We start from the raw sequence: 14,803 nt of genomic DNA, 5'->3' as shown, positions 1-14,803 counted from the left end.
ATAGGAGTAAAGGAGGAAACTGGGAGTGAGAAACTCTCATTGAAAAGGAAGGAGAGGTAGAAAAAGAGAATGGAAGAGGATGAATGAAAAGTGAGGGGGAGACAAGGCAGCACTGAAGAGGGTTAGGGCTGAAGAAAGAAAAAAGTATATATTAAACATACAGAAGGAAGTTCTGTGTACATGGTCAATGACCATCTCAACTGCTGTTAGGCAAAGACTCAGTTAAAACAGTTGTGGATATAGACACAGCTTGAGCATTAAGAAACAACACTTAGCTTCTTCTGGATTGGCAGTGGGATGATATATGTAGCCAATTAGAATGAAAGTAAGCGGGCAAGAAACCAATGGAAATCAGGTATGGAAATGACTTTCAGTTTGGTATCAGTTGGCCGCACTGTTGCTGGCTAACAGACAAACAGCTGAACATTGTTCTTTTTGATTTTCAAGAGCCTTCATCTTGATTTAAACTCTGAACCAGCTTAGCCTTTGAAGAAAATATCGCTGGTCTTGGCAGTTTGGAGAAGAACTTGAATTGAGAGTGACGCTGTAATGACAAGTAAGGATAGCAGGATGTAAAATGCCAAGGACTTGAAGGTCTGCTTGAGGGCAGGTGGAGTGATTTGAAAATTTATCATTTTGAATCTCATTTCTGCCTCCTTATACCGTATCATTGTAGCTTGTAGACCAAACAGGTGCAAAACAAAGAAGCAAGATGAGCCCTAAATATTATTGGGGATATTTTGGGAACTTCTAGGACTTTTTAGGTTAAGACTAGCTGCAAGGAAAAATAAAACAGAATGAGTTCTTCTCAGGTCCACCACATAGATTTGTGCAGACTATGTCCTACACAAGGTCACCAGCTGGGACTGAAATTTAGCCTGTTCTCCAGGTGCCAAGCCATGTGTTCTGTAATCAGGAAGGGAGTCTTTTTCTAATTCACTCAAAGGCACTATATGATCAGACCTCAACTTCAGTCTTCTCCTTTGTTTTATTTACCCATCTCTTCTTACCCCCAAACTTAACTTTGACCTCAATTCTCATTTGCCAATTTGAATTTGGAGGGGCCTCAGAAAGGAAAAGGAGGATATGGGATTGCAATGGTGAGAGGGAATTCCAGAACGATTTGTACCAATGGAGAAAGAGTTCCTCCTCAGAAAGTTCACTTCATGAAATATTTATGGACAGCCTAGTATGCATCACATACTGTTTGCACTGCCTTAAGGACAATTCATATTCTACTTAAGGAAAATTCATATTCCATTCTTGAAAAACTGATGTGGAAGGCAAACACATTACCAAATCATAGAATGGTAAGTGCAAAAATCAATGCAATCCCTCCCCCGTACACATGGAGCCATATGAAGAAGAGACACTAACACTACTGTTAGTGTCCCTATAAAAGGTTCTTAGAGCAAGCGGTGTGCCCTGTAGCAAGAGGATCTGCACTCCCATCTTGGGTTCTTCAGGGGGTACAATCTTAAGTAGAAATGTGGATGCATTGGATCCTGGCGAGTCTCATTTTCTTCTCTTTGCCTGTTATAACAGGTTAGTCTGTGGCAGCAAGTGTCAGTAAGAACTCACATATGAATTCATCGAGTTAGGACTGAAACAACAATGTCAAAAACAAACTCTTCCTTTTGGGTGAAAAAAGAAGGTAAACAACCTGATTTACTCTGCGGAAAGTCAGCCGAATACAATTTTGCTAAGGGACATTTCACAATGCTCATGTGTTCAATTATTGTTTTGGGAGGTAGGTGGTTGTTTCTCAATTTCATCCTTCCTATGCCCTCTGAACTTCCTTAGTGCAAAAAGTGAGCAAAACTACATCAAAAGAAGGAGTCCAGTGAAAATATAAGACATGGATCAATGCCATCAGTCTAGTCTCATTTAATTTTAAGTAGCATCTGTACTGTGTTCCCTCAATTAATGACAAAGAAAAATAGACAGTCCTTAACCTTGAGGAGCCCTCTCAGCTGGGAGACACGCAAATAAATAATTACAGTGTAATGTGGTTAGTAGAACTGTAAAGGTCTGTATATTACTATAAAGAGCCTTATACTGCCTGCCTGCTTGTGGTGCCTTGCTGGGCCTAACTGGAACAAAACGTCTGGGTTGAGGGGAGGTAATCGGGGCAAACAGAACACAGACATTTGATTCACAATTTGCATAGCTGAAATAATCAGTTTTGTCCATTCTGTGATGGCTTTTGATGGGATTTTTCTTTAGGGACAACGCACCACACATCCTGCCCCCTAGCGGGGAATTAGGAAAGGCTTCACAAGTTAAGGGCCTTTTAAACAATGATTAAGAATTCAATAGGTATGGTGAGTGATATGCATGTGGATAAAATAGCATATTCTAAAACATAGGTGCTTTTTACCCACAATTCAATGCTAGTGGTTAGAGAAAAGTTTCTAGTGCCTTTAAACATTTTTTTTTTATTTAGAAAAAATGTCAGCTGCTTTAAAATACTCCCTGGAACTAGGAAGACCATAAAGAAACAATGAAGCATACATGCATTAAAAAAATTCAGTTTAACTCATTGTATCAGGGAGTGATTGCCTTCTCTGGGGTCTTCAAAATACTCACTAATGGCCTTGATTCCTTCTGGTACTGTAAGGTGCTGGTGACCATGAATTTCACCAGCTCTAGATTCTTGATTACATAGACAAGTGCTGCAGCAGTAAGGGGAACTGCAGAAACAGTTTGAGAGAGATTTCTTTATCTTGGCCTACACATAAGAAATATTCAATAAATAGTTACTCATTTGGCTTGACCTATAGGTGAGGCGGGAAATGTAGAATCTGAGATGCCAGTGACTCTTACCTTAGGCATAAATTAATTGTATTAGAGTCTATATATTGCTTCTGGAGGGAATGAACTGACTAATCTCAGAGAGTTTCAAGGCAAGATAATGCACATAGACAGAGAATAACTGTCTTTTATTACTTGTCTGGTGAAGGCAGTTTCCCTGTGATTAGAACTCAGTTGAGAGTATTTCTGTTTTTTAGGAAAACTTTAGAATATATGTTGCTGTAGCCTAGGATGAATAATTATTAATATAAAGCATACCATGTATTTTCTTATTTATTTTTTATTAAGGTATCATTGATATACAATCTCATGAAAGTTTCACATGAGCAACATTGTGGTTACTACATTCACCCATATTATCAAGTTCCTCCCCACTCCATTGCAGTCACTGTCCATCAGCGTACTAAGATGCCATAGAAGGCGTACCATGTATTTTCATAATTTTTTCATAGTTTCTAATCATCAGATCCAGAGGTCAAATACCCATATAGCTATCCTCTACCACTGGGTAGGCATATGGAAGGTTGTTGGAACTTCAATATTTTCCAGATTCACCTGTGAGAGATACCTCATTGTGTGTGTGTCTTGTGTCTTATACTTAAGAGACAGCATTTGTATGAGTGGTCTATTATTTATTCATACTGATATGGCAGAGGAAGTTTAAAATTAAATAGAGGGGTTATTAAAATGTTTTGAAATTATATATTATATCTAAATAACAGGTACATATATGTATATAATACTATATATATATATATTTTTTTTTTTCTTAGGATTTCTAAGGATAATTTTAAAGAATTCCGAAGTCATCGTCTTGGTCATTCTTTCTCTGTCAGGATTTATGATAGGAAAACTGGCCCACAGTTTTGTTGAGGTAATGTATGTACAATAAATTAGAGAATACATTAAAGAACCAAGACCAAAAACAAGCTCCACTCCCACCCTATCGCTGAATGGGATTTTTAAAGATGTGAACAGCTGTTTTAAAAAAAGGCATTAAAGTTAAAAAAAAAAAGAAAACCATACAGTAAAGGAGACATACATTAGAGAAGCTTAAGATATACAGTGGTTTGGAAGTGAGGAGAACTTGATTGCATTGTTGGGTTCTTCATCGTCTGCCTTGGAGCCTTGCTCTGGTTTCCTTCCTCTGCACGCCTACGGGCTCTTCCGTGCTGTGGTGGAAGAATTCCACACCCGTGGAGACTCTACTTATAAAAGGCAGCAGTTATGGTCAGGAGGAAGCATGGTTATTCTTTTCTTACTGCCAGCTTAAATGCCTAACATGCCTCATATTAATATGTAATATAGATACAAGACATTTCTTTATTAACTCTTGATTTCAAATGCATAGCAGTGTGATCAACAGTTTGCCTCTCCTCATTCTTTTATTTTTTAAAAAAGGAAAGAGTGCTTGTACTTATCTAGAGTTGTAAAAGCATCCTGTTATTCTTCTGAAACACCACCACTATGGCTAGCTAACATTTTTTGAGTGTTTACTATGGAACAGGCTCCTTTTTTAAGTGCTTTGTATTCATTAATTTATTAACTTATTATTGACTTGAGTTAATTTACTCATCCTCACAGCAACCCAGTGAAAGTAGGTACTTGGTTCCTGTTTTACAGATGGGGCACCAAGAGGTTAAGTAATGAAGATTAAACTGTTAATTGAGACAAAAACTTTTTAGGAGAGAATATTTACAGCTCTTCAATTGTTGTTGCTGTCTTTTCCACTCCTCTGTGTACAATCCTCATGACTTATGACCAATAAACACCAGTCAGTACAATTATTTATATGTTATTTTTCTTTACATGACTCACTGAATGATTTTAAAACCCTAAGCAAATGTCTTTGAAATCACAAATACCTGTACAAGTTTCTTTTTATCCCTCTTAATGCAAATAAAAATAAATGTTTAACAGTTAAATAAAAAATACTTATCTGTGAACCATCTAAATTAATCCTGCAGGTCACCAATGGCAGGAGTACTTCTTTTGAAAACACTGACTACTTATTACAAGCAATGTTCATGTAGCCCAAACTCACACAATTATCTGGTAAATAAAGGACTATCCATATAACTCCTCCAGACAGTTAGATCAAGAAATCTACCACAAGACTCCAGGACTGGCTTTATAGATAATCTCTTACTAGCTGCAAATTGGAGTATTCTAAAATTTATATTGACTGACATAGCATCAACCTAATCTCTAATACTTCAATATTGTAGCAAACTAATTTCTTTTTTGTTTTTGTTAGTTCAGGTGAACCAAACTGTCTACCCTCTTCTAAAAACACCAAGTTTTTCACTTTATTGTTATTTTTCACCCTTAATTATATTTATGGCTGCTTTGGATGTGGACTTCTATGTACTCAAGAATGTGTTTTGGCAGGTAAGAACACATTTTAAAACAAATTATGGTCAGTTTTTGCTTATTCATGCTGACAGAGAATATATGACTGTCTATTGAGAAGATTAATGATGTGAAAATTACAGTTTTAGTTGTTTTATCCTCCTTATTCTGTGGAACAAATACTTAAAGGGAGTTGAGGAGAGGGAAAGGAATGAATATTTGCTCAGTGACCACTGTGACTGGGCACTGAGTTAAATATCACCTCCATTTTACAGACAGGCATATTGTTTTATTGTACTTCACTTTATTGCACTTCACAGATTTGCATTTTTCACAAATCAAAGGTTTGTCACAACCCTGCATCAAGCAATTCTATTGGCACTGTTTTTCCAACAGCATTTGCTCATTTCATGTCTCTGTGTCATATGCTGGTAATTCTCACATTATTTCAAACTTTTTCCTTATTACCATTTTTATTACAGTGATCTGTGATCAGTGAGTGATCTTTGATGTTACTATTGTAATTGTTTTGGGGTGCCTTGGAATGAGCCCATATTAGACAGGGAACTTAATCTGGGAATGTTGTGCGTATTCTGACTGTTCCACCTACTGTCCATTCCCATCTCTCTCCCTCAGTTTGGGCCTCCCCATTCCCTGAGAAACAACAGTATTGAAATTAGGCGAATTAATAGCCCTACAATGGCCTCTAACTGTTCAACTGAAAGGGAAGTTGCACGTCTCTCCCTTTAGATCAAAAGCTAGAAACAATTAAGCTTAGTGACGAAGACATGTCAAAAGCCAAGACAGGCCAAAAGCCGGGCTTCTTGAGCCAAGTTAGCCAAGTTGTAAATGCAAAAGTTCTTGAAGGGAATTAAAAGCGCAAATTCATGGACACATGAATGGTAAGAAAGTGAAACAGCCTTATTGCTGATACGGAAAACATTTTAGTGGTCAGGATAAATCAAACCAGCCACAACATTCCCTTAAGCCAAAACCTAACTCTGTTCAATTCTGTGAGGGCCAGGAGAGGTGAGGAAGCAGCAGAAGAAAAGTTTGAAGCCAGCAAAGATTGGTTCATGAAGATGAAGGAAAGAAACCATCTCATGACATAAAAGTACAGGTGAAGCAGCAAGAGCTACTGTAGTAGCTACAAGCAGTTATCCAGAAGATCTAGCTGAGATCATTCATGAAGATGATTACACTAAACATCATATTTTCAGTGTAGATGAAAGAGCCATATGTTTGTCAATATTGTTTTTTAGCCCAATATAACAAATTTCCATTATGACTGTGGATTTATCAATTTCTCCTTGCAATTATATCAGTTTTTACTTTACAAACTTTATTTTATATTTATATATTTTATTTACTCTGTTATTAAGTGCTTACAAGCATTGTTTTTTTCCTGGTTAATTTTTTTCTCATTATTCAGTTAACCCTTTTATGCCAAATAATGCTTTTGCCTCAAGTCAATTTCATCTGCTATTATTATAGTTACATCAGCTTCCTTTTGTTTAGTATTTGCCTGTTGTAAGTTTTTTTCCTTTCAGGATTTTGGTGTCTTTATGTTAGATGTCCTTTGATAATGGCTTTTGTTATTTTATCCAGGTGGAAAATCTCTGCTGTTTTTAAAAACTAACTTAGTATTTATTGTGATTAAACATAGATTCAGAAGAACAAAAAGTTTTAATAGATTTGAGACACCAAGGAAGATATATGAATGGACAATAAATACTTGGAAAGAGACTCAACATCATAAATCATTAGGGAAATACAAATTATAATACTATAAGAATGCCAAAACAGAAACAATAACAAACTTGATAATACCAAATACTAGTGAGAATGTGGGGAGTTTAGATCTGTTACATGTTGTTAGTGAGAACGCAAAATGGCATGACCACTTTCGAAAATAGTTTGGGAGGGTTCTTATACAATTAAATATACATTTCCCATATGACCCAGCAATTCCACCTCTATGTATTTACCCATGAAAAATGAAAACATATGTTTAAACTATGACCCCTGTGTGAATCTTTACATCAGCTTTATTCATAATTTCAAAAGTCTGTAAACAACTCTCCTCAACCAGCAAATGGATAAATAAATTGTGGCACATCTTACATGGAATATTGGTCAACAATAAAAAATGAACAGAGTATTAATAGGCACACCATGGAAGAATTTCAAAGGCATTATGCTAGGAGAAAGAAACCAGACTCAAAAGGCTACATATTGTACAATTCCATTTGTAGACATTCCTTCTAGCAAATGTGAAACTATAGACTTGGAGAACCATCCTAGGTTACCAGGGACTGGGAATAGGGGAATAAATTGACTATAAAGGGGTAGCATGAGGAAACTTTTTGGGGTGATGGATCTATCTGGTTTTTCAATTGTGGTCATGGTTACATGGCTGTATGTATTCATCAAAACTCACATAACTGTACATCAAAAGGATGAATTTTACTATATGTAACTAAAATGAAATTTAAAAAATCAAAAGCAATAGATCCGTATTTGTTTCTTGCATACAATTTTGTACTTTGTATTTACCAGGCTTTTCCTTTGCTTTTTCTCATTCTGTTGCCAGGCAGCTGTGTCTAGCCCTGTGCACTAGGTGAAATCTTAACCTGGGCGGGGGAGGGCTCTTGACTCTGAGAAAGAATTCTCGAACAGGTTGGAGGAGAGTAGGTAAGGAAGGAATTCATTAAAGCGAAAGTAGTAACAAATGTCAGAGATGCACAGTGCCAAGAAAAGTGGCTCCTTTGTTTGTGCAGCCACGTAGTCAGTAGAGAGCAAGGGAGAACAGAGGAGAAAGGGGAAATTCACTGAACTCCTGCTCAGAATAAGGCAAATCCTTTGCCAACTCCTAAAGCCAGGGTCACCTGGTATCATGTCTGCTTGATTCTGCACAAAGTGGGAATTAAGCCCCTACCATGCCATGATTTGGGGGAGCCGTGGAGTGCTGGATAGTGTGAGATGAAGTTCTAAGAACTTCCCAAAGCTGAGAAAGGAGGTTTTGGCACAGGCTGCTAAAGAGCATGACTGATCATATAGCTGCAGTTCTGCCCAGGTCACCCAAGAGACAGGAACTTGCAAGCCCAAATCGGAGATCTCAGTAGCCATCCCCTACTTGTCTGTAGTAAAACAGGGAGAGAGAGAACACTTGTGTTTAAGTAAAGAAAATTGAAGTAGTGAGGTAGCAATGACATTTACCACTGGGAAAGGGGTCTCATTAACTGACAAACTTGAAAGAACATGGAGGCAAAATGCAGTAAGCTGAGCAGCAAGAAGGTTTTATTTAAGGCAGAGCACACACCCAAAGGAAGGGGCGTGTGGGCAGCCCCAGAGGAGAGGTGTGCTTAAAGGCTTAAGATTCTTTAAGGATTTCAAGAATGGGGTAAAAGGCCAGGGAGCATAGGCTGATGTGTGGTCTCATGATGTCTATCTCCAGTGAGAGACACTATGACATCACAGACCTCTAGATATTCTCTAAGATAAACTTAGCACAAGAAATTTATTGGTCTTGTTCTCCAAGATAATGGTTACCCTTAAGAAGTGAAAACCTATCATTTAGAAATGCTTGCCTTGCCTTAGGATAGGTCAGTTGTTGGATAATCAAATACGTTAAGAATCTTACCTCCTAACTCCCTTTTTTCTAAAAAATGGAACTGAGCCTTAAGATGGAGTCTTTCCTGTTCTTACTATTTATATCTCAGCATTTTTCATCATAGTCAGAAAAAATTAATCATGATGCTTGTTCCATGTCCCTACTCTTCCTCAATTCTTTCTTCCCTTCTCAGTCAAGTTGATTCAATTTTCTTTATCCTTTTTGTTCCTTCTGCTTTTTAAAAAGTTTTACATTTTTTTTTTGCCTGTGCAGTGGGCAGTCTCCCTTTCTTTCTTACTAACAGAAACCTAGCTATTTTTTGTTTAGTATGATAGTGCATCTCAGCATCCCTGATAGATGTGGTAGCCTCAGCAAACAGTTTGGCTGATGAAATGCATACAAAAGTTTGCTGAATAAGGCTTCTAGAGAGCCCTTTATAATGGGACCAAATAAGCTGGCCTGTACTGTTGCCCTTGTTTTACCTTTCTTCCTGCCTAGTGCCCTACAGATCAACACTGGGGAAACCAGAAAATGTTTTACATAGAAGCAGCAGAAATTTGCATTCCCTTTTAGGAACATTTTGCTATGGAGAACTATTTAAGCTGGAGTAGCAACAAGAAAGATTGGTGAATTGGTCTTTTGATAATAAGGTAGAATCCTTTTTTGGGAGGGCTGGTTTCTTTGAGGCAGGTAAACTAGAATGCCTTTTCAAGTTATCTTCCAGAATAATTAAAAAAAAATAACCAAGATATGATTCTTACATAAGTAAGTGCAGTGATGCCATCTTTAGGTATTAAACCTAATACTGTGTTATGAATTGGTTTCACAGGTCATGTTAACTGGAATAATTAGCTTCTCTCTGGCATTCATCATACTTGGATATGTGGTTCTGAACTTCAATGATGACTCCTGGGATTTTCAATCTTGCTTACTGTTTAGCATGACCCTTGCCATTACAGATCCTGTTCATTCTGTGAATTTACTGAAAACTATTGGTATGTCAGATTTATTTCTTTCTCTTATCCTGAAGTTATGAGGGTAAATAATTTTCTTTTGATTTTATTTTTCTTACACGGATTGTGCATCTAGCAGAGTAGATATTTGTACTGTTTTTCTTGACTTGAAGGATACAATGCAAATAAGGCAACTCAGAATCTGGGATAAATAGCATCAATTATAATCTCAAAGGAGTTCTTCAAGAAGAACATGTAAACTTTCTAGAAGGTGATAAAAATTAGTGTTCTTATTCTATTCCACTGAATTCTAAGCCTCAAGGTAAAAATTATGCCCTATACCAAAACTTTACCAAGGCCAAGCTACCTTTTGTTAGAGCTGCCTCCATATTGGAGCAGGTAACCTTGGGCAGGTGGTAGAGGGGGTTGTAATGTACTTAAAAGAAATGGGGTAAGAGTATAAACTGGCAAATATGTTATTCAATAAAAGCTTATTCCCAAGAGGTTTTGGGGTCCAGCCCCATCTTATTTGGGAAAAGATGATTTCACTCTGAAATACTCCTCTGTTATCATGTTTTCTTAACACAGCAGTAAAAACATGAAATGGTTAAATGCTATGGTTCCTGTTTTTGATTCACAAATATTTTTCTAACCAATTTTAGATATCGGTTATATTTAGTGTCTATATATTGCCTTATGATTAGAATGAGAAACCTCCAATGTTTTCAGCAAGTGATATTCTCAACTTTACATCCATTTATATCTGCAGTTGGGAAAGCACAGGAGGCCTTAAGACACTTTCGGTGGTGACATTTTAAATTGTCACAAGGTATTTGAGTCTAATCCTGCTCTCTTTCTCTCTTTTATTCCAAAAATTGTCTGTCTTTCCTTCACCTTTCTCTCTCAGCCATTTCTATTTGCCACTTGCTTTATTCCCCTCATTCTCTTTCTGCTCCATTTTCTGCAGTCACTTGATTGTAAGTGGCTATGTCTTGCCTGAGGGTTTCAGCCCTGGCAAGTTCACTCTGGATTTGGTGAGACGGAAAAATGACAACAGAATGTTGGTGGTAAAAGGGGCTCATACCAAACTTTCTTCTCACAGTGGGAGGTGGAGTGTTAGAATCCTACCTGCACCTGGCAGTCTAAAGTAGCAAGCCCGTCTTAAAGTAGCAAGCCCGTCTCAGTCTCAGCTCTAGGCTCTGCCTCTGCTCTCTCGCTCCCCAGTCTTTTGCTTGCTTCTCTAGGATCTCTTCTCCAGGCTCTCCTTTTGTCTCTTCTCTTAGCACTGGGGAACCTCTTTGTATAGCAATACCGGCAGTAACGGCTTGTTGGCAACAGGTATGCAAACATGCGCCTGCGCAGTGAGCTAAGTATTACCTCATCTCACGTATCAGATGAGGATACTGGCCATGGAACTTGCATTTTCCCTACCGGCTATAATAAACTCTACACTTTCATTATTTATTGTAGTTTCCATATTCAAAAATTCTTTGCATGAAGCAGAAGGGCAGAAAATCTTACTTGTTTAAAAGAAAACTAGCAAAAGTATTTGGCTGTTAGTTAATATTTTCTTCATGTCAGTAATGCTCAGGTGGTACACAGTTCTGGATTCCCCCCGCTCCCCCTTAACATTTTTTCCTAATAAAATAAATTTGCCCGTTTTTATGGGCAAAAATCACTCTCATTTATGGTAATGAATTAGATAAATGGTCCTTTCTTTAGAACAGTTTACTTCTAATTAATTGTCTCAATATATTGATATTTTAAGGAAAAATACTGTTTGTTACATACCTAAAATGATCATAAAGATATAGAAAGCTACAGGTCCTATGTGAATGGTTCTTCTTTTGATGTAGTACCCTTGTGCACTGTAAAACCTGTATACCCTGAATCTGAGGTGGATTGACCCACTGAAAAAAGTAGTGGGTGTTCACATGCAAGTTAAAAGGCACTTGTCTATTCATTACCTGTTTTAAAAGAATGCACAGAGCTCCATCAATTTTTACTTTAAAACAAATCCAGAATAATCACTTATAAAGGAATAAAATACAAGTTTTACTAAAATATGTTTATTAAAATAAAACATAAACTTGAAGTATGATCTCAATTGAGTAAAAAGAATTATATGCTTAGAAAAAGACTTCAGCATGAAGTGGTTGTATCTGGGTTGTGGAATTATAGACGATTTTGTTCTTTCCTTTTCCAAATTTTACAGTGAATGAATGAATATAACATGTAAGTTAGTTCTACATTAAGCCAGTAAGTAATGTGGAGAGTAATTCTTGTGACATTTTATTATTAAAAATAAATATAAAAATCATATTCAAAACTTCATACACCAAATCTTATGCTTTATTTGTTCCCAGTTGACCCACTAAATCTGATGGAAAGATTAAAGGATTTCTTGACCAGGCAAATCAATTGTGTTAATAATCTCTAAGCCTGTTTAACCAGTATTTTTGTCCCTTGGTCAGAGTCAAAGCTAGTAAAAGTAGTAAGATGAGATAATTATAATTTATCTTGCTTTTTATTATCTTTGCTTTCTTTATTAGGTAGAATAATGAAGCAGGAAGAATAGAAATAAACCAAATTTTGATCCACAGTCAGATACTGCAATCAGAAATTCTGTATAATCCTGGTGTTCACCCTATCATTCAAGAGGCTTTTTGCAAAGATAGATAAAGTCTGAATATTCTGATGTTTCATATGCTCAAATCAAACACTGGAAAGCAGAGGTTTCCTTTCCTTAAAACTACATATCATATCTTAGAAATAATAATAATACTCCCCACCCCAGCTATCATGTGTTTCAAAAACACCAAAGGAAAAAAAAAGTAGAATGTTAACCAAATCCCATTCTGTTTGGATTAAAAGTAATAATAGTAAGTGTCACTTAATGTGGTCAGTGTAGATTTTGATACATTGAATTGTACTAAACAGCTGTTTTGAAAAAATAGTAGTTGGTCAATCCTTTCAATCTGTAATTATACTAGGCTGCATAATGTACCATTGTGTGTCACATGTTCTTAAGTTAGGGGTTCATGCTCTTAAGTAAAAGAAATCCAGGGCAGGTACACAGCTCCACAAACTCATCAGGACTGTGGGTCCCTCTATGTATATATTCCTAAGGCTAAAATGGAATATCAGTGACTAGATTTACCTTTCTGCCCAGAACAACTACAAAACTGGACAGAATACATGAGAAGGGAAAAGAGACGTGACTCCTTGATTGCCCTGGCCCCCAGCTTATTACCTGGAGAGGATTTCCAGGTCTCACTTATGAATAGGGTGATAGTGACTGGTATCTGCTTTTCCAGTGTCCATCCTGTGTTCTTAGTAACAAAACTGGCTTTATTCAAGGTATCACTGTGTAAATGACCACTTTTCCCCAACTCCTGGGCTTCTAAGAGTGGCCACCAAGATATACATGGAAGTTACTGAGTGGGACTTTTGAGGAATTTCTTGAAGGGAGAGGTGACTTGGCTGAAAGGGACATCTTTCTGTCCCAGTTCCTTCTTCCTCTTGTCTAAAATATGGATGTGATGGCTGGAACTTGAGCAGCCAACTTGTGATTCTGAGGATGGAAGCCATACGCAAAGGATGAAGAAGCTGAAAAATAAATCCTACAATAGACTGCTACCATTTTTGTTTTAAATATTATCTTTTAAAGAAATTAAAAATAAGAAAAAAGGTCATATTGCTAGGCAATTAATGAGATTATATTTTCCATTATACTTAATTGTTAGTGAATCTTAAGTGCCAGTACAATTTTGTACTTAATTTCTTAGTAACAGCTTTATTGGCATATAATCCACATGCCATAAAATTCACCCTTTCAAAATGTACAATTCAGTGGTCTTTAATGTATTTACTCCCCACTATCTAATTTTAGAACATTTTCATCATCTCCCACAGAAATCTTATACCCTTAGCAGATTCTCCTCATTCTCTTACCCACTAAGCTCCTGGCAATCTCTCATCTATTTTCTGTCTGTGGAGTTGCCTATTGTGAATATTTCATAGCAATCAAACCATTAAATATGTGATTTTTATGTCTGACTTCTTTCACTTGGAGTAATGTTCTGAAGGTACATCTGCGTTGTAACACGTATCAGTGAGTACTCCATTTCATTCTGTGACTGAATAATAGTCCATCATAGGGACAGACCACATGTTTATCCATTCATCAGCTGATAGACTATAGATCGTTTCCACTTTTTGACCATTATGAATGATGCTGCTATGAACATCGATGTACAGATTTTTGTGTGGGTGTACATTCTCAGTTCTCTTTGGGTATATGTCTAGGACTAGAATTGCTGGGTCATGCTTTGTGCTTATTTCTTTTGGAGTCTAATGATTCATGTTTATTCATGCTAAATATAGTATCCTGAGAGGTATTTTGTTTCAATTTGAAGCTCAAGCATGATTTGAGGCCAGGGACACTTCAAGGAGTGCTGTTGCCATTGGAGATAAAGAAGGCACATGGAGAAATTAAATGGTGGTTATGCTTGTTTTACAGACAGTGTCATGACTGCTTGCTTTCTTTTCCCAAGCATATTCCTTTGACTGTTTTTGTGTTTCTTGTGTGACAGCATTGTTTTTTTGTACCACATTAAGTTATATTTTATATTTCCTTTTCAGGCCTTCCCAAAATGTATATTGACATCATTAGAGGAGAATCACTGATCATCTGTAGCTTCACATCCATTTTATTTGGAGTTTTTCTGAGTAACTTACTTCACACTTCCCTGTTTAGGGGTAGGAGCATTTTGTTTTTTTTTTGTCTGTATGTTTTCTAAAATCATTCTTATATGGTACATTTCAATTCATACTGGAATTAAAATACGTTCAAGATGTTTTTATTGTTTTCCCTATACTTTACTCTTAGATCAATTAAAGTACTATATCAGGCAACAAGAAAAATTGCCACCTATATTTTCTTGGACAGTAAGGTGGAAAGAATGTTAAAGAAATGACTTTATTTCCCTCAATATGTGTGTGCACATTTACATGCATGTGTGTGCATATGCACACGCTATTGTGTCATCTGGCTCAGATTTACTTCTTT

At 36.7% G+C, this 14,803-nt stretch overlaps 1 protein-coding gene across 1 annotated transcript in view; it reads left to right on the top strand.

The window, feature by feature from the left end:
- The window catches only part of SLC9C2 (solute carrier family 9 member C2 (putative)), an 87,281-nt gene that overhangs the window by 6,861 nt on the left and 65,617 nt on the right, over positions 1-14,803 (top strand). Inside the window, exons 2-7 of the mRNA XM_036918481.2 lie at positions 448-556; positions 1,546-1,750; positions 3,588-3,688; positions 5,077-5,205; positions 9,609-9,774; positions 14,377-14,493. Of these exons, the coding sequence (XP_036774376.2) occupies positions 1,615-1,750; positions 3,588-3,688; positions 5,077-5,205; positions 9,609-9,774; positions 14,377-14,493 (649 nt within the window). The 5' untranslated portion in view covers positions 448-556; positions 1,546-1,614. The remainder of the gene's footprint in view (positions 1-447; positions 557-1,545; positions 1,751-3,587; positions 3,689-5,076; positions 5,206-9,608; positions 9,775-14,376; positions 14,494-14,803) is intronic.

This window comes from Manis pentadactyla, chromosome 9, assembly GCF_030020395.1.
Source record: "Manis pentadactyla isolate mManPen7 chromosome 9, mManPen7.hap1, whole genome shotgun sequence".
NCBI lineage: Eukaryota > Metazoa > Chordata > Mammalia > Pholidota > Manidae > Manis > Manis pentadactyla.
The sequence above is the reverse complement of the archived record's forward strand: the minus strand, read 5'-3'. Positions and strand labels throughout refer to the sequence as shown.